At 32.3% G+C, this 19,583-nt stretch overlaps 1 protein-coding gene across 1 annotated transcript in view; it reads left to right on the forward strand.

The window, feature by feature from the left end:
- LOC136984399 (serine/threonine-protein kinase unc-51-like) overlaps positions 1-19,583 on the forward strand; it is an 80,984-nt gene that overhangs the window by 16,048 nt on the left and 45,353 nt on the right. The window contains exons 2-7 of the mRNA XM_067281368.1: positions 1,460-1,552; positions 6,649-6,699; positions 6,790-6,822; positions 15,239-15,275; positions 15,634-15,684; positions 16,059-16,255. Coding sequence (XP_067137469.1) covers positions 1,460-1,552; positions 6,649-6,699; positions 6,790-6,822; positions 15,239-15,275; positions 15,634-15,684; positions 16,059-16,255 — 462 coding nt within the window. The remainder of the gene's footprint in view (positions 1-1,459; positions 1,553-6,648; positions 6,700-6,789; positions 6,823-15,238; positions 15,276-15,633; positions 15,685-16,058; positions 16,256-19,583) is intronic.

A 19,583-nucleotide genomic window follows, 5' to 3' on the forward strand; every position in this document is an offset into this window, starting at 1 on the left:
CTACAGTAAACAGTAATAGGTTTGATTGGAAGTATGGTATTGTATTAATACAATAGCAAGTACTGTACATACATACCTGTATTAGATATAAATAAAACATTTTTGACATACCTTAACAGAAATAGTTTGTCAACAGTTTTTGTAATGCCTGACTTTCATCAACCAATAAGATACAAGCCAAACACATCAGAGAAAAGCAGCATTTAGTTGCAACTATGTATTGTATTGCAAAAGATGTTTCTCAACTGGAATTTGTGATATCAAAATGTAATTACTGAACATTGAATTTGTAATAGACACATCAGTCCATAATTTGAGATATAGAAGTTTTGGGAGAAAATTATTTGAGATAAACAAAAGAACATATATTGAATTTAGGCTGAAAATGCAGGGGACAAAATCAATTTTGAGATAGAGGTTTTCAACATAAACATGTTTGAGATACAGGTTCAACTGTCTAACCTGCCTCATTGCATTACCCTCCCCTTTTCAAATTTTTTCTAAACAGATAATTCATGGGTTATATGGGTACAGTTTTTATTTTATATAATCATTTTAAGAGATATTGATGTACCATACATAAAATATCAGTTTATTTTAAAAATTGTTTTTAAACACATTCCACGAACTCTTCAAATTTAATCACTGCTATTCAGAATTTGTTTAAAGTTAACAAAAATGAGAAAATAGGATATATATAAAACAAATAGAGCAGTTTGAATGAATAAAACTTCCTAAAGTTTACATTAAAATCATCTATTCTGTATTCTCGTATTCTGTTTCTTTGTTGACCATAGGAAAACATTTAATTTTCTATTAAAAGCTTTTTCTGAAGCTATAATAGGAACTTGCTTAATAAACTGAGTTTTATTAATGCAGCTGTATACTTTTATTTTGTATACCGTATTCAAAAATTCTGTAAAGATGAATTTGTTAAAAAAAATATATGATTCTCCAAAAGTGATATAATAACAATTATTGATTATAATTATGAAAAATTAAATGTTTTAACATTATGTTATTATTAACATAAATAATTTTAAACAAAAAATGGCACACTTAAACTGGAACTATATAATCAACTAATTGACATCTAAATGCAAATTCCAGCACATACCTGTAATAAACAAAGAAATTTTAATGTTCAAACATTTTCAGTCATCTTTTAGAGGCATCCTGTTGAGGGTCTCTGAAAGACAGCAAAAACGTTTGAATATTAAAATTTCTTTGTTTATTATGTGCTGGAATTTGCATTTAGGTGTCAGTTAGTTAAATAATTTTAGAATATAAACATAATAACATAAAATAATAATATGAAGAACTATAAATATATGAAAATGAATTATCTTTTATTATTGTAATTTAATAATCATCTATAATAATAATAAAAATAAATGATTGATCTAATTTATTTATATTATTTTAATGATATTGATGGCAGTTATTATTTTTAAAACAGAAACATGACCTGGTTGTAGCTATCAAGAGTATAACTAAAAAGAATTTGGCCAAATCTCAGAGCTTGCTTGGAAAAGAAATCAAGATTTTAAGGGCATGTTAACTTATAAATTCCAATTATTTTGTTTGATTTATATTTAAATAGAAAAATTAGCCTATTAAATTATTATATTTTAAATTAAATACTATTATATATGATTTAAAATATAATTAAGTTTATTTTATAAAATATGTATTTAAGTGCTACTGTTATTTTTTAAATTTAAATTTTTAAAATGAAAGATTTTAATAGGATATTAATATTAATTAATTTAGTTAAACTAATGAATACAGTATTAATTTAACATTAATCAGTTTAACATTGTGAAATTTAAGATTTACAAATGTGCAAAAAATAAATCGTAAAAATAAATCATAAAAAAATATATGCTTTGTTGTTTTTTAAAGATTTATTAATTTAAGTTTTATCTGGAATACTATGAGACAACTGTGTTAATTTTAATAATATAACAATGAAAAAATTTAATAGACTATTTTTTGTAGAAATAAGTAAAAAGATTATCAAAACTACAAATTGATTATTTATATACCTTCTCCCTTTTATCCAGTAAATGGATAGTAGTAACAGCAGTAGTAGTAGTTCTGCCAATGCTAGGTAGCATACTGGGCAGCAATTCTCTTTCATCGATTTCAATCATGAGCAAGGACTTCAGCTTCCTCCCAAGTCATATTGAGCATCTTCAAATCTCAAAGAAAAGTTCTATGCCAAGTCTTCCTGGGGTGTCCTCATGATTGTTTGGCACCTGGGGAACCCATTTCATGGCTGTCTTAAGGATCTTATTGTTCTCCATACAAAAAATATGGCTGGCCAGTCAGACTCTTCTACAGACAACAATGTTATGAAGTTTACACATCCACTCCTTTGAAGAACCTCTTCGTTGGTGATATGACCTAAATATCAGATCTTTAGGATTCGTTGTAGGCATTTCTGTTGGAAGACATTGAGCCTTCTATTGATGTTTCCCGATATCTTCCAGGACTTGCTAGCATAAACAGCTATTGGAATCACGATGGAGGTAAACATGCATAATTTGATAAGATGGATGGTGAGAGGACCAGATTGTGTTCATCTGCCAGAAGACTGTCACTGCTTTTCTGATGCAGTACTTCACGTCCATTTCCATGTCACCATTTTGGGTAATAACACTACCCAAGTAAGCAAATCTCTATACCTCCTCCAATTATTGTGCTCTGACAATTATTCCCTGCTATTGGGCAGTGTTACATACATGCATAATTTTTATCCTGAGGCCAATTTTGTGTACCTTCCAACCCATTGCGGCTGTGGTGTGCTGTAGCATTGTCTCGCTTTCCTCTAATAGGGCGATATCATCAGCAAAAACCAAATCTCCAAGATGGTCCTGGTAAAACCATGATGCCGGCCCCAACATGCACACCAGACTCTTCTGCTTGTCGCATGGCATAATCAAGTGTGATGAGGAAGAGGAAAGGGGGCAGGACACAACCCTGCCTGATTCCTATTGTAATTTCAAAGAAGTCCATGTGACCATCTTCAGTCTTGACACAACAATTTGAATGCAGGTATAAGGCCTTGAAAATGGTGACAAAGTTTGTCGATACACCAAATAATCACAGGATCCATCAGAGGGACTCACAGTGAACACTGTCAAAAGCCTTCTTGAAATCAATGAAATTGATGGCCAATGGCTGTCAATACTCAATGATATTTCAAAGGAAGAAGATCTGCTTGCTGCACGATCTTCTGCAGGGAAACCCAACTTTCTCCTCCTGCAAGCGCTGATTGAGGGCAGTCTGCAGGCATCAAAGGAGAACCATACAAAATATCTTTCTAGGCACAGAAAGGAGGTACATTCGGAGATATCTCCTCTCAGGAATTCTGACTATAGCTCCCCATTTCCAATCCTCTGGCACCTCCCCACATTGCCAGCACCTGTTAAACAATAATGTTAAGTTTTCCAACATGGGTTGCCCTCCTCCTCCATGCTTCAAAATCTCAGCCATAATTTTGTCCAAACCAGCTGCTCTACTATTCTTTAGGCTCTTAATCATAAGCTCCACATCCTCAAGGGTAATATCACAAGTGTCCACCTGAAACTCATCCTGTGTATCTTCAATATTGAGATCATATATAATGGTTGGTTCTGCTTGATTAAATGTTTCCTGAAAGTGTTTCATCCATCTGTTGTTCTGCTCATTTTGAGCAATCAGAAGCTTCCTATTTTTGTCTTTTATTGGAGTGCTGGAGTTACTCCTCATCCCAGTCAGTTCATTGACTATGCAGGGTTTTAGAGTCATTCTGGTCAGAAGCCTTCCTGCACTTCAGTGCCCTTTTGTTTTAACCATTCCTTCTTGTCTTTCTGGCAGCTTTTCTTTACTCGTCTATCCAACTTGGTATATCTTTGGCTTAGTTCCTCCATTTCAGCCATTGTTTTAGTCTGGTCCCTTTTTAAGTTTTTGTCTTTCCTTTCATCAATCAACTTCCGTGAGCAATCTTGGATCCACTGATCCTTTTGTCTTTCTCGACATGTTTCAATGATGTTTTGGATGCACTCCGTGGTAATGTCTCTGAGGTTCCCCCCCATAGATCTTCTATATCTGTTATCCCTTCAAGAAGGGTGAAGCGATTGTGCAACTCCAGAGTAAATGCTTCGGTGATGATTGGATCATTTAATTTTTCTCTCGCAAATGGTCTTTTTAGCATGAACTGCCTTTGATTACAAAGTTTGAGTTTAATATCCACTCTAACTAGGTAATGGTCAGATCCAATATCTGCACTTCTGTAAACCATCACATTGTGCAATGATGACCTCCACTTTTTACTAATACAAATAAAATCTATCTCATTCAAAGTGTGCCAGTCTAGTGACTGCCAGGTCTTCTTATGGATAAGCCGATGCTGGAAGTAGGTGTTCCCAACAAACAACCCATTGTGTTCACAAAACAATGTTAGCCTTTCTCCATTATCACTCATATAAGCAGAGGACGCATGAGCACCAATCACAGTCTCGAGTCCTCGATGATTACTGCCAATTGGGCATTGAAGTCTCCGATCAGGACCCTCAGGTCATGATTTGGGATATTATCAAAGACATCTTGGAACTACTCATAAAATTCATCTTTTATTGTGTTCTCTGCATCATTGGTTAGCACATAAACCTGCACCACAGTTGCTTTGGCATGTCCATGGGTAAAGCGAGTTGTAATAATCCAATCATTGAAGGGCCTCCATCCAAGTAGTGCTTTCGTCACTCGTTTACTCAGAATAAGACCTACTCCACATTTGTGCTGCTCTTCATGGCCCACGTACAGAATGGCCTTGCCATTACTACATTTGGCCATTTGATGTCTATCTAACCTCACTGATGCTAAGGATGTCTAACCGTTTCATCAAATGTTTGTAATAGCTGAGCAAGTCTTCCACTCTGATATAGAGTATGCACATTCCAATTTTCATGATATTTCTCGTGGAAAAGATCATTTCTGACATCGGATGCCATTGTCAGTTTCCTATGACACTGTCATATTACTTGGAGCCGAAGTTCAACTCATTTGATCAAAATTTCTGCTTATTCTTGCTGTTTCCACAGCACTTATAACTTTTTACAAGGACGGGTTGCTAATCCAATGCCCAACCCGCCTTCTTTAGCATCTGGGCTCAAACAGTTATTAGCTAATGAAACCTAAAATTTTAACCGTTTATTTTAAATGTTCTATACTATTCAAATTTGAATAGAATAGAACGTTTAAAATAAACAGTTTAAGTAAATGGATAAATCTTTAAAATGAAATAAATAAGTATCAAAAATTTAATTTTCTGGAAAATTTCAAATTTTTTTTTTGTCTCAAATCTTGGAAAAAACAACTGAAAATTTTGGATGTTTATTAAAAGGAAAAAAAATTAAATGTACAAATCTGAAACAGAAAATTGTCAAATTAATCATAATTTTTAATTTCAGTAAAACGAATAGTGTATCAATTCTATGCGCAGTAAACTAGAACTTTGTATAATAAGTTTCACAACACCTTTCTTTCTTTTTTATAGCAATTTCTTTAATGTAACTAACATTTTCATCTATATGAAATGGCCTTCTTCACATTAAATAAAATAGAACATCAGTTATAAAATAAATCAGAACAGAAATTTAAAACATTGAGATCTTGTGATGTCATGGTTTTGAATAGAATAAATAAATACAGAAATAAACAAAAATAAAATTGTATGTTAAAATTAGCAAGCTTAGTGCAAAATAAAAAGTAAGCATCAGTTAAAACATAATATTTATAAAGACATGTTTATAAATTTGTAAAGTTACATGATATTCTTATAGGAATGAGTAAATTAACCCACTTCCTTTAGGGGGAAGTGAATTAATTTATTAAAATGTTACCATACTGGATTTGTTGCATTTGAACTGCTAAATATCTCCCTAGATATCATTGAATGGTATTTTAATTAATTATGATTATCCAGTCATTGACAATCCCTAGTGTATACGGTTTGAGGAACAAATATATATTGTATGTTACAAGTTAGCATATGTTTTATGTCCATTATAAATAAGAGAGAATTATTTTTTCTAAAATCTTTTAAACATAAAGTTGAAGTTTTAACTTGAATATTTTGATATAATTTATTTTAAAAAATTTAAATATTAATGATAAAAAGTGAAGGGAGAAAGAAAGAATTTTGGGATATATTTGATTTAAAATTAAATAAAAAAAATTATTAATATTGGGTGAGTTATTTATAAAACAATTGTATTTACCAAGACTTTTAATGATAGTTAATTATTATTATAGTCTAGGGTGAGTTATGTTACACTAAATTTCCAATGTGTTAATTTATAATAATGAACATCTTTACTTTCTACAGTTGATATGTGGTTTTGATCTCTAGAAATTTAGTTAAATTAGTTTACTAAAAATATATGATATGATCAATGTACAGTAAATTGATTAGAGAAGTGGAAAGATATTCTCAAAATATTAAGGTAAATTATAATTAATATTTTGTTTGCAATAATTTATAATAATTTAAATTATTACATTTAAAAAAATATTTATAGCTATTTTTGTTTATTAATAGTTTTTATTAATATATTTTTTCTCAAAAATTATAATTTGATTTTTTTTTGTTTGTTTTATTAGGAATTAGCAGAACTTCATCATGAGAATGTTGTTGCTCTTCTTGACTGCAAAGTAAGAAAATAATATATATTCAATGCAAAACAATAAGAATCAAATTTAGAATTTTAAAGTGATTTTTAATTTAATGTATTTTATTTTTAGGAAACATTACATCATGTTTATCTTGTGATGGAGGTAATTTTTATAGAACTTTTAAATTTAAATTATTATTAATAGAAAAGATAAAATAGTTATTTGAATAGTGAGTATGAAAAATTATGTTTAGAAGTTAAATTTAAAATTTAAAATAAATATTTTTTTAAATTTAAGTTCCATTTTGTATGAAGCTATTACTGTTTTCAAGAATCACATTATTTTAACAAAAGTGATGATTTTTAATAAACTTGATTAATAATATATTATAAATTCTTTTTAAGTTGAACAAATATTTAATTTATAATATTAAATTAAATTAAAATTTGAGAATTTACAAAAGAGTTTGTTTAAATTATTCTATTTATTAAAATTATATTTAAAAGAACTTAAAGCACTTCATGCCAAAATCACATAGAAAAAATAAAGAAAATACAATTGTCTGTTATCCTTTCAAATTTGTAACATGTATTCCATTTTTCTGAGATTTGAATCTTTTGTGCTTGATGTCAGAACAGATGTGCTTGTGCTTTCTCATCTGAAGATGACAGTAATAAACTGTGGAAAATACTTGTATAATTTTGTTCAATTAGTGTCAACTTTGTTCGCTTATATTCTTTATAATACCGAAAAACAATTAAATTTTCTTTTTCTTTTCTAAAATTACATTTACTGAAATATTAGAAGTAATTTATTAATAGTTTCTAATTAAATGAATATATAATTTTGAAAGGTTTTTTCATCATCATCATGATTTTAATGATTTATTAGTAATTTTTTATTTTCATACTATTAAAATTTGCTAAAAATAAATATTGATTTATAACTAAATTATTACTAATAATTACTAAATTATTAGTAAATGAGAAAAAAGAAAATTTTATGAATCTAATATCAGATGAAGTTACATTGAATATTTTTTCAAATTTCTTTGCAATGTTGTTCAAAATATCATTAGTGTTGTTTATCAGTATTTATTTGGTATTATTCTTACTGTATGAATTACGAAAATTTAGAAATGCAACAATCTTTGATCCAGCAGGAATCATATGTAATTAATAAGAAGTGGCACCTAATGCCTCCCTCTAGTGACAGATTATTTAGCAGTTAATTACATATAATTGCAGAAAAGTAGCTGATGTAATCTGGTGGTCGTTTGGCTTTACAGATTTGTTGGATTTCTTGATGTTTGTTTAAAGCAAAAATGTTTGAAAAATTACACCTACTTGATAACTACAAAGTAGACAAATCATTATATTGATTTTTATTAGTTGCTTAGATCATAAATGAAGTTATAAATGCAAGAATACCAAATACATTTCTCACCCCTTGAAGTAGCTAGAAAATTGTCTCTGTAACTCCACATTTGAACTCTTGTCATTTAAATCGACCTTCATTCACCTTTCTGTTCATAATAACAGTTTCACCAAAGCCAACCACTTCCCGATAGCATATGACTTTAGTGTTACAATGTATCAGGTTTAGTAGAGTTGTTTATTAATAAGAGTTTCATTTTTCTTCGTTACTTTCACTCAGACTGTTTTTGATAAATTAATAATTAATCAATGTTTACATTTTGTTGTAAATTTTTTTTTCCATTTAATTAGGTATCTTATACAATCTGTTTGCTATTTAGAATTCAATTAAAATATGATTTTTACAGCCAAAAAGATAATTAATATACTGTATATATATTTTAATTATATATGCCACATATATTTCTTGGTATTTTCACATCCCTAACACAAATTTGTTATGTAATCCATCATATTCTTCACTATATGATAACTGTGTGTTTTAAACTCAAATATATCAGTATATATTGAGTCTGGGTGTGAATGAAATAAAGGACTGTACAATATTGATTAAAACAAGACGACGACTTTAATAAAATCAACGATCAGGGCTAACAACAGTATGATTGACAGGTATACCACGTTTACAATAATAAACAATTATAATTAATACGATCGCTAATAAACAATAATACTACAGTATTTACAATAATACAATATTTTTACAGAATAATCAAACAAATAAATTATTGAAAATGAATATAACACGTCACAATAACAATCTTACTTCGTTGTATAAACTGTATACTGTCCATAGGTACACACCACGAGGTCGAGGATGTCCTGTCTTCACGGATGGGAACGGATTCTCTTCACGACGAAAAAACCAGGAAAGAAAGGTCCTTCCACACGTGCGATGGTCCCTTTTATGTTCCCCGTCATGCATGAGTGCTCCCTTCCTCACGTGACTTATCCTTGGCCAATCAGGCCACTCCGACTGGTGTATACAGGAACGGTGACAGTATACTATTCCGCAAACAAACATACAAAACGTAGATCCCGAACGATGTTTTTTTTTTACATATACAATACAATTATACAAACAAAACAAAGTAGCGCAGCACTACATACCTCCCTTGCAAAAGCTACTTCCCAAAATATAATTTGCGGAAGTCTAACTTTCTTCCCCGTAAATTATAATGCCTCTCATTACTCGTTATTCCTTCTGGCTCAACCACATTATGTTCACCAGTATCATGGGAACGATTACCAATGCACTTACTCCAAACCACACGGTGGTCGGAGATCTCGTCCTCGTCCTCGGTTACAGTCTCTTTTATATTCCTCCTCCGCCTTAACTTCCTCTTATTAGGTTTTATCCACCCATAACAAGGTTTAATACGGTCTACATGGACCGTTTCTACATCCCCACGATTGCACCCCTCAACGCGATAAGTTGTGGGGCTCATTACCTTGGTGACCCGGAACGGCCCCACATAATTATCAGAGAACTTTTTCTTGACCCCGTTTCTTTTCACCCATACCTTCTGACCTACATTAAATTTAACCAACTTCCTCCCTTTATTCCTAAATTCGCGACTCTTCCGATTCTGCCCCCTTGCATGATATTCTGCTAATTCTCTCAAAACACGAAATTTCGTAGTAAGAAACGACCTACGCTCATCTGTGGTCATACACCTAGGGACGCTATCGATATTCGGGGTCCTTGGGTCAATCCCAAATAAGAGGAAAGCCGGTGATTCGTTAGTGGTGGAGTGATAAGAATTGTTATAAGCGAAGCAAGCCGATGGAATTAGGTCGTCCCATTCGGCGCTTTCATCACTTGATGACTTCGCAATCATGTCAATTAGGGATTTATTAACCCGCTCACATATACCATTAGAACATGGTCTATAAGCTGTCGTCACATTACGTCTACTTCCCAACCAATTGCAACAATCCATGAAAAGTGATGATAAGAAGTTTGTGCCTCTATCTGATATTATTACCTCCGGGGCCCCATATCTACAAACAATCTCATCAAATAGTACATTGCTTATGGACCACGCCGTCTGATCTTTCAATGGATGAGCCTCCACAAACCGCGTGAAAATGTCTATGATAACTAATATGTAACGATTACCTTTCTTCGATGCACGAATGGGACCTATCACATCGACAGCTATCTTTTGAAAAGGGGCGCTAGCCGTTTCATTCTCTTGGAATGGGGCCTTGCCCTTGTGAATGTTATATCTTTGACACTTTGCGCAATCCCTTACTATCTCCTCCACCTTACGCTTTAAGTTCCTTATGAAATAATTCCTCTCTATATTTTTAACAGTTTTTAATACCCCCCAATGCCCCGAAAGTTGGTTTTCGTGGATCGCTCTCACTAGGTCCTTCGCTAAATCTTCCCCCACGCACATTTGATCAATGTGTTGGATACGGGACTTCAGGTATCCCCTTCTGTACAAACAATCATTTATGATAACATAGTCAGAAATCTTATCACCTAACTCACCGTTACCATCACTCCGAAGCAAGTCACGTTTTATAGGACCAAATATGCTATCACAGTCCTGTGATTGGCAAATTTCATACTTGCTCGGGATCTCCTTTCTTTCATATTCTAAGTCTATGTGATTTACACCATTCACATTTCTGGATAGGAAATCTGCAACAGTATTATCAACACCCCTTATGTGCTGTACCTCAATTTGGTAGTCCATGAGTTCCATAACCCAACGAATTAGTCTTCGACTACCATTTTGAATATTGCCCATAAAAACTAGCGGTTTATGATCTGACAGTATTATCGTCTTATGCCCCAAAATTAAATATTTAAAATGCCTCAAGGCTAAGACTATCGCCAGGCATTCCTTCTCTATTGTAGAATAATTCAGTTCAGCACCCTGGAACCTTTTGCTATAATAGCCTATCGGGGCTAGCTCCCCATTATGTTTTTGTTCGAGGACTGCCACGGCAGCTTTATCGGAAGCATCTGTGTGCAGATAGAACGGCTCCTTGAAGTCAGGATGGGTAAGAATTGGTGGGTTAGCGATAGCAGTTTTTAATTTCTCAAAGCTCTCCTGACATTCCTGACCCCATAAAAATTTCCTACCCTTCTTTGTTAATTCTGTTAAAGGATTAGCGACTTCCGAAAATGAAGGAATGAAGTTACGAAAAAACCCCACTACACCGAGGAAACTACGGACTTCTTTAACGCTTCCCGGTGGTTTAATATTCTTAATTGAATCAATATTAGCCGGGTCTGGGGTCACACCTTTCTCATTGATTATGTGTCCCAAGTACTTCACTTCCTTCGCCAAGACTTGACATTTCCTTGGATTTACCTTTAAGCCCTCATTTTTCAGGGTTCTAACCACCTGTTCGAGTAATTCTAAGTGGTCATCTAAATCCTTTGAAAAGAGCACTATGTCGTCTTAGAAGACAAAGCAGTTATTTCCTACAAACCTAGCAAGGATTTTCGTCATTACGAATTGAAAAAAACGTCCACTATTTTTGCCACCCTGGGGCATCCTACATAGTTGATATTTTCCCCAAGGTATTGAAAAGGCGAAGACGTGCCTAACCTTGGGATCTAAAGGTATTTGGAAATAACCTGCTTTCAGGTCTAAAACCGAGAAGAATTTATTACCTTCCAATTGTGACAGGATATCATCTATCCTGGCCATGGGGAACACTTGGGGCTCTGTGATTTCATTTATTTTACGTAAGTCGAGGGTAATGCGGATTTCGCCTGAGTCCTTGGGGACCACGTGTATAGGCGAGTTCCAGGCCGAGGAGCTTTCTTCACAAATACCGGCCTTCACAAGTTCGCCGACCTTTCTCTTAAGAGCAGGTAAGTAGTTGCAAGGGATACGGTACTGCTTTACATTCACCGGGTAGTCAGATGTTAATTTAACAGAATGCACATAATTTTTTGTGCCAGATATATCAGTTATTTCTTCTGCGACCGCGTCGGGATATTTCCCAAGCACCTCAGTTACTCTTCTTTTAATTCGTTCATCAAGGTGATCCAATTTCCAAGCGTTAACCTTACTCTCGTTTTCATTAATATTGATATAAAACCCGTGGCTGCTACTCCTACTAGGCTCAAGTACCGGCTGCACCTCAAGTAAAATTTTCGGATACTGACTAATAATATCCATCCCTAATATTAAGTCATATTGTGCCCTTGTCGGGAATTTCACACTAGGAATCCTCAGTTCGATTTTGTTCTCATCACAAAAGCCACACCTTACTGCTAGGGCCTCGTCACTCTTAATGATTGCCCCTGACATCCCGCTAATGCACGAATCGTTCTGAACAATCCAACCCTTCCTCTTAGATTTTACCCACTCAGTGAGTTCACTACTAATAACTGTCCTTTCGGCTCCCGTATCTATCAACCCACTGACTCCTCGTCCCACTAATTTGCCGACGATGACCGGTAGCCCCCTCGTATTCACGTGCACATGCTTGGTCAGTTCCAAACTAGCCAGCAGGTCATTAGCCTGACCTCCCAAATGACCGCCAACTAGTTTAAACCTTCCCTCTTTTTGCATTGCCGGGCCAGGTGACCCTTCTCACCACACGAGTAACACCTCCTGTCTCCCCTCGAAGTCCTATTTGAGCTCCTCTCTGCCCTGACATAATCAACCACCGAGGACATAGTCACTCAGTTTCTTTATCTGAGCCTCCAATTCAGTTATCCGGTGACCTAATTGGTCTTGCTGCTCATTAAGACACCTCATGTTCTACACTAATACATATTTCACTTGCTCCCCGCTTGTTGCATGCAGTTTCTATTTCCTCTTCTCCCTCAGCCTTAACTATTGCCTCGTCCAAAGTTCTCGGCCGACCTTGCATGACCTGCTTACGAATTTCGGGCATCAACCCTTTCATAAAGCAGTCCTTAACAGTATTATCTCTCAGCATAGCCAAGTTGGGGTTACGTGTTACGGCACGCGAAAAAAGGGATTTCACCCGAATGCCATACTCACAAACCCTTTCCCCTTTCTTCTGGGATATTTTTAGTACTTGATCGAAATGATCCTTTTCCCTTTCTTTATGCCCAAAACACTTTACAAGCCCTTTCTTTATTTCTTCATATCCCTCAATCCCCTGGTCCCTTAAATCAAAGAATACAGACAAGGGCTCACCTTTCAGACGTGCCTGGACCACTGTCACCTTCACAGTTTCGTCCCAACTTGCTAATGAAGCTACGTTCTCCACAGTCTGAAAAAAACGGCACACATCCAGCACATCCCCAGGTAGATTTGAGAAGCATGGAATCATGCCCATAAACCCGGTCACGATAGGCACATTTCCAACATCTACCACTCCTGATCCTTGTGAACCACTGGTAATTTGTTCTTCCATCTTCCTTTAACAATTAGTCGTACAAAGAATATGGCAATAGGCACAGTTTATAAGACTACAAAAATATATTACATACAAATTAGTACCTAGCCAATAATATCACAACTCACGTGAAAATAGTCCTTTTACAAAACATCACCCAATTACAAAAGAACGGAACTAATCCTGTCGCGGACGCCAATGTTTTAAACTCAAATATATCAGTATATATTGAGTCTGGGTGTGAATGAAATAAAGGACTGTACAATATTGATTAAAACAAGACGACGACTTTAATAAAATCAACGATCAGGGCTAACAACAGTATGATTGACGGGTATACCACGTTTACAATAATAAACAATTATAATTAATACGATCGCTAATAAACAATAATTCTACAGTATTTACAATAATACAATATTTTTACAGAATAATCAAACAAATAAATTATTGAAAATGAATATAACACGTCACAATAACAATCTTACTTCGTTGTATAAACTGTATACTGTCCATAGGTACACACCATGAGGTCGAGGATGTCCTGTCTTCACGGATGGGAACGGATTCTCTTCACGACGAAAAAACCAGGAAAGAAAGGTCCTTCCACACATGCGATGGTCCCTTTTATGTTCCCCGTCATGCATGAGTGCTCCCTTCCTCACGTGACTTATCCTTGGCCAATCAGGCCACTCCGACTGGTGTATACAGGAACGGTGACAGTATACTATTCCGCGAACAAACATACAAAACGTAGATCCCGAACGATGTTTTTTTTTTACATATACAATACAATTATACAAACAAAACAAAGTAGCGCAGCACTACATGTGTTACATGTTGGCAGCCATACTGTATTTTATCTCCCAATAGCAGACAATCTTCTTGGTCCTGATAGTGTCTGCTACTCAGAATGAATCCTCATTAGTTTGAAATTCTACAGACAAAATTATTTCAGCTTCAAATTATCTAAGATTTACATATTGTAATATACCAAATGCCATGTAACTGATGTAATTTATTAAGCAAATGGAATACAGCTTTGTAAACAGAATACTACTTATGTATATATAGAATACTACTTTACTTATTATTTGTATTATTAATAATAATATAAATAAACTGCAGGTAAACAGCATATTCCAGTGAGAACCTCAGAGGTTGCCAGTACAAGTAAAGCAGAATCCTTGAAATGTAGTCCGAATTATTTTTAAAGTAACCCAAAAACTAATAAGTTGCCCAAGTGTAGTAGTGTGGAGCCCTACAAATATCTTAACCTGCTACTTGTAGCCATATCTTGGAACCATGAAATTCAACTGTATTTTATGAGATAAGAGAAAAGGGTAGTTGATGGACAAGGAGACACCTGAAAATGTGTTAATTTTAAAGTAAAGTCATGTTAACCAGATTAGAGTTGTTCATGGTTTATTGTTTTCTTACAGTATGGAGACACATAAACTTCAATTTAAATGAATGAGTTAACATATGCATATCACAGTTTGGACAGGATTTTCACTTTGAATTTTAAAGTAGCAGTATTTCAAACTAACTGAATTCCTTAACTTGTAAATCTGTATATACCTGTCTGGGACGAATAGTACAGGATGAACTACAGTTTATGAACTAACAGGATTTCAAACTATTCAAGTTTGAATTAACAAGGATTTCCTGTAGTTCTATAAAAGTAGATTATAGAATATTTATTTCTTTTTTAATTATTTAATATTATAGATAAGAAATATTAAAATATCAGTTTAAATTTTACATAAAATTACTCTGAATTTTTTTTATTTCAGTATTGCAATGGTGGAGATTTAGCAGATTATTTACATGGTAATTATTGTATTACTCAATTTTTAAAATTTAATCCAAATAATTGAATAATTCAGTATAATTTAAAATGAAAAGATTAAAAATATAAGTTTTAAGAAATTATTATGTATATAAAGTAAAACTTCACTTATGTGGCCATTTTAGCATATACAATTTCTGGCTTCATAAGTAAAATAGTCACCAAGTGGGGTTATGAAAAAGTTGACATACAGAACTGTATTCAATTATTTCAAAATATTTAAAATAAAAAAATTTGATTTTATCTATTTACATTTTTAAAAGAGCAGAATAAAATAAAATTATCAAGCATTTATATATATATTTATTAATGAAAAAATGTAAATTTTATTTTAAATAGCAAAAGGAACTTTGAGTGAGGATACAATTTGTTTGTTTTTAAAACAATTGGGTAAGATTTTTATGTATAAATTATTTTATTTAAGCATTTAAGTTATATTTACATACAATTTTAGATTTCCATCTTAAATAAATTTTACGGAAAAGCTGAGTTAAATTATTCAAAATAGAAAATTTACCTTAAATATGATTAAGTTGATTTTCTAGACTGTGCTTCACAACTCTTGAATTGTGCAGCAAGGAACTCTCTCTCCTAAAATATTTTCAGAAATATTTTAAAGTTTATAATTTACTATTGATAAGTTTTATGTTTTAAAGTTCAAAACATTTTATATTAGAAAATACTAAAAATAAGAGAAGAAAATTATTTAAAATAGATTAAATAATGATTATGTTTATTATTTTTTAATTTTTTCTTAAATATAGCTGGTGCTATGAAAGCTTTGAATGCAAAAGGAATTGTCCACAGAGATTTGAAACCACAAAATATTTTATTATGTTATTCTGGAAAACCAAGTTCTTTACCAAGTGATATTACATTGAAGATAGCTGATTTTGGATTTGCTCGCTTTCTTCAGGATGGTGTAATGGCAGCTACGTTGTGTGGTTCCCCTATGTATATGGTAAATATTATAATTAATATTCTTTGATTTATTGATAATGATTTGTGTGTTTTTTATTTTGAAAATGTATATTAATTTTCAAATTTTGAATAGTTAAAACTTTCATGTAACTTAACTAATATATGTTGTTGAAATTTCATCAAAATAAATTTTGATGAAATTTCAACAGCATATATATTTTAGGACATTTCATCAAGATTAGTTGTCAAATTCTAACTGATGGAAATATTCATTGATAAGTAATATACTTATCAATGAATATTTTCAAATTATTGAAAATACAAAGGTGCATAGTAAGAAACATTTCTAAATTTATTTTTGTTGGAAACCTTTGAAGTAATTTATTAGTGAAGTTTTAATATGTAAAATATAGATTCAAGTAGAATCATCTTTAAACTTTAGTATTCTAGTAATTGCATGCTCAGAATAATTAATATTTATCATTTTTTAGATAAATGAATAATATTAAATAATAATTAAATTATTAGGGCAAAGAATTATGAGTTGAGTTTTCATTTCAAACTATTGTATAATTTTTAACATCATAATGGGTATATTTTTCAAGAAAAAGCAAAGAGAAATCATGGAATAATAGAAGTTACTGATTTGTTGAATATAAATTTTGAAATAGCTGCTGTTGTAAACTGTGAATTAATAGTAAAACAATTATGAATTGAAGATATCAGTATATGAAGATGTTTTGTTACAGCATAATTTTGAGTGAATTAATTTTGAAGTTTTTACTATGTAATTATTTTGGTGTAAATATATACACAAAGTAGTGTGATGCAGAGAGTATTGCAGTGACATTTGATTTCTGAGATTTTTGATGGTTGTTGAGGAGATAAGGATACTTCAATTATATCCACATTTTAAATTATATTTATATTTCATAATTCAATATCCTCAATTATACAAGAAAAAGAAGCAGTATCAATGTTTCTCATTATTATCTGATATTATTATAGTTTTCTTCATAAATAAGCTTTTATAATCACAAATCTGATATCTATTGTCAACAAGTAGTCTACTGAAATGGTCTTAAAACCAAAAATCCCCATATCTAGTCAACTTGAAGAGAATTCTTTCACCAGGATAACACATGCTTGCATGATAATGCTTCAAAAATAAAACAATTGAATCAAAAAAGTTTAGATCATCCATTTTGTTTATTTGTTTATTTGATTTGGTGTATTCTGATTTTCAATTATTTAGAAATTTATACAGGAGGGTTTTTTCTTATGAATGCTCAACTTAATAACATCCAGACATAAACAATTTGACCATATGTCTGAAATTTAAATTTCATGTGGATTCTGAAGTTCTCTTGCTGGTTGTGGGTTGATGTTGAAGTCAGTCTTTGCCCAGTAATAAATAATTAATGTAGATTTACTTTTATTGATTATTGTCATTTTCTGTTTTTGCATGAATTCTGAGTTATATCACGACTCTTTAGCTGGCATCAAAGTTGGTAACTTTTGAATAATGTTTTTTGCTATTGTTTGTAATTTTTATAAACTTTTTTGATTAGTGTTTCAAAAATGCATCCAAAATGTAATAATAAATCTAGCAGTCAGATAAATTCAAGAAGTGTGGCTCTATTATCATGGAAACTAATCTTGGCATTATAAAACTGTTTGAAATGCCCACTATTAAGCAGTAGCAAGTGGGTAAACAAGCATAATATATCTTATTAAGAACATTGAAGAATCAAACACTGACAATATGTGATTATTGTGTATAAATGTACTTTCTAGGTTAGTTTTTGACTTATGACAAAATCTCAGGAATCTAACATGTTCATAAGTAAAGGAACAACTATTTATTTTAAAATGATTAAGGAGAATTAATCAAAAGAATTAACAATATAAAAATTATACTATAAATATTATACTTATTTTAACTTCTCAGTTGTTTTTTTAAGTATTATAAGCATATAAGAATATATATATATATAATCTAAGTGTATAAAATTATGACCTACATATAGTATTACTTAGTCATATAAATTTTAGAATATGCTAATACTTTCAAAATATGTGGTAGTCTCATACATTTTTAAATTTTGCTTTTGCTACCTTGCATTTTATTTCTAATAATATAATTAATTCTTATATAAAATGTAAATCTTCTAAATATAAAAAATATACCTCAGATAATACGAAAAACAACTAATATTTATACAGGATACTTGTATAGGATCTTATAAATTCTTATTACATAAAAAAAGGTCCAAGCATTTTGTGAAGATGATTCAGTGATATTAACTGAACATATCAAAAACATTTGTAATTGTAATAAAGTATTAAAATAGAAAATTGTCTGTACTTGTGTAATACAAAATTATACATTAGAGACTAATTAGAGATTGTATCTTTCAGATGATGTACAGGGTGAGGCAGAAAGGACAGACGTTTTTTTAAAAAAATCACAACATCTGTAATTGTTACTACAAAAGATATTTGTTTGAAAATGTGAGTTTGTATTGAAATAGCATTTTACAGAATCAAGTGTGGAAAACAACATCTCCCATATGGTGTCCATTATCAGTGATGCATTTCTAGAGGCAATTTTGGCCTCTACAAATGCATCTTTTAGATCTAGAAATTTTGGCGACTTCCACATGAATAGCTTCCTTCAGTTCTTGCAAAGAATGGGCTTATGCTCATATTCATGTGCCTTGAGGTGTCCCCACAAGAAATAATTGCATGTGGATAGGTTGGGCAAACAAGGAGACCAATGATTGTCACTGAAACTGGAAATGAGGCGACCAGGGAAGAGACGACGAATAACGTTAATTGATGCTCTGGCTGTGTAGGCCATCATCCCATCCTGTTGAAACCACACATGTCTGATCAGAATATGTTTCCATTGTATGCAAGGATGCAGAAACGTATTCCTATCAGATGTGTACAACTGAGTGATCCCCTTTGCATACAACTGTTTCCTCAATCGTACACAAACACATGGTGTTCTATCATCCACAGCTCCATGCCTTCAACTGAGAAGACAATGATAAGACCTCACTACTTTCATGCTACCTACCACACATCTGTCACTCTACCTGGTGGTGAGTTATAGCCAGTGGTGATATTCGAAATATTTAACAAGGGGTTCGCTAGCAGAAAATTTTTTGCTGACAATCACCGACAAATGAAATGGAAGTTTTGAATAAAAATAAATACAATACCTTTTCTTGCAACCGTATGTCTAACAATCAGTGGCGTACTTCCGTAACGAGTGATGGGTGACGGACAGGTAACAATAATATTTTAGGGCTGTCGACCTTTTTTTTCTTTTACACACGAGTGGTCTTTACCGTGAAATG

This window comes from Centruroides vittatus, unplaced genomic scaffold (genome assembly GCF_030686945.1).
Source record: "Centruroides vittatus isolate TY-2023 unplaced genomic scaffold, ASM3068694v2 contig_918, whole genome shotgun sequence".
Classification (NCBI taxonomy): Eukaryota; Metazoa; Arthropoda; class Arachnida; order Scorpiones; family Buthidae; genus Centruroides; species Centruroides vittatus.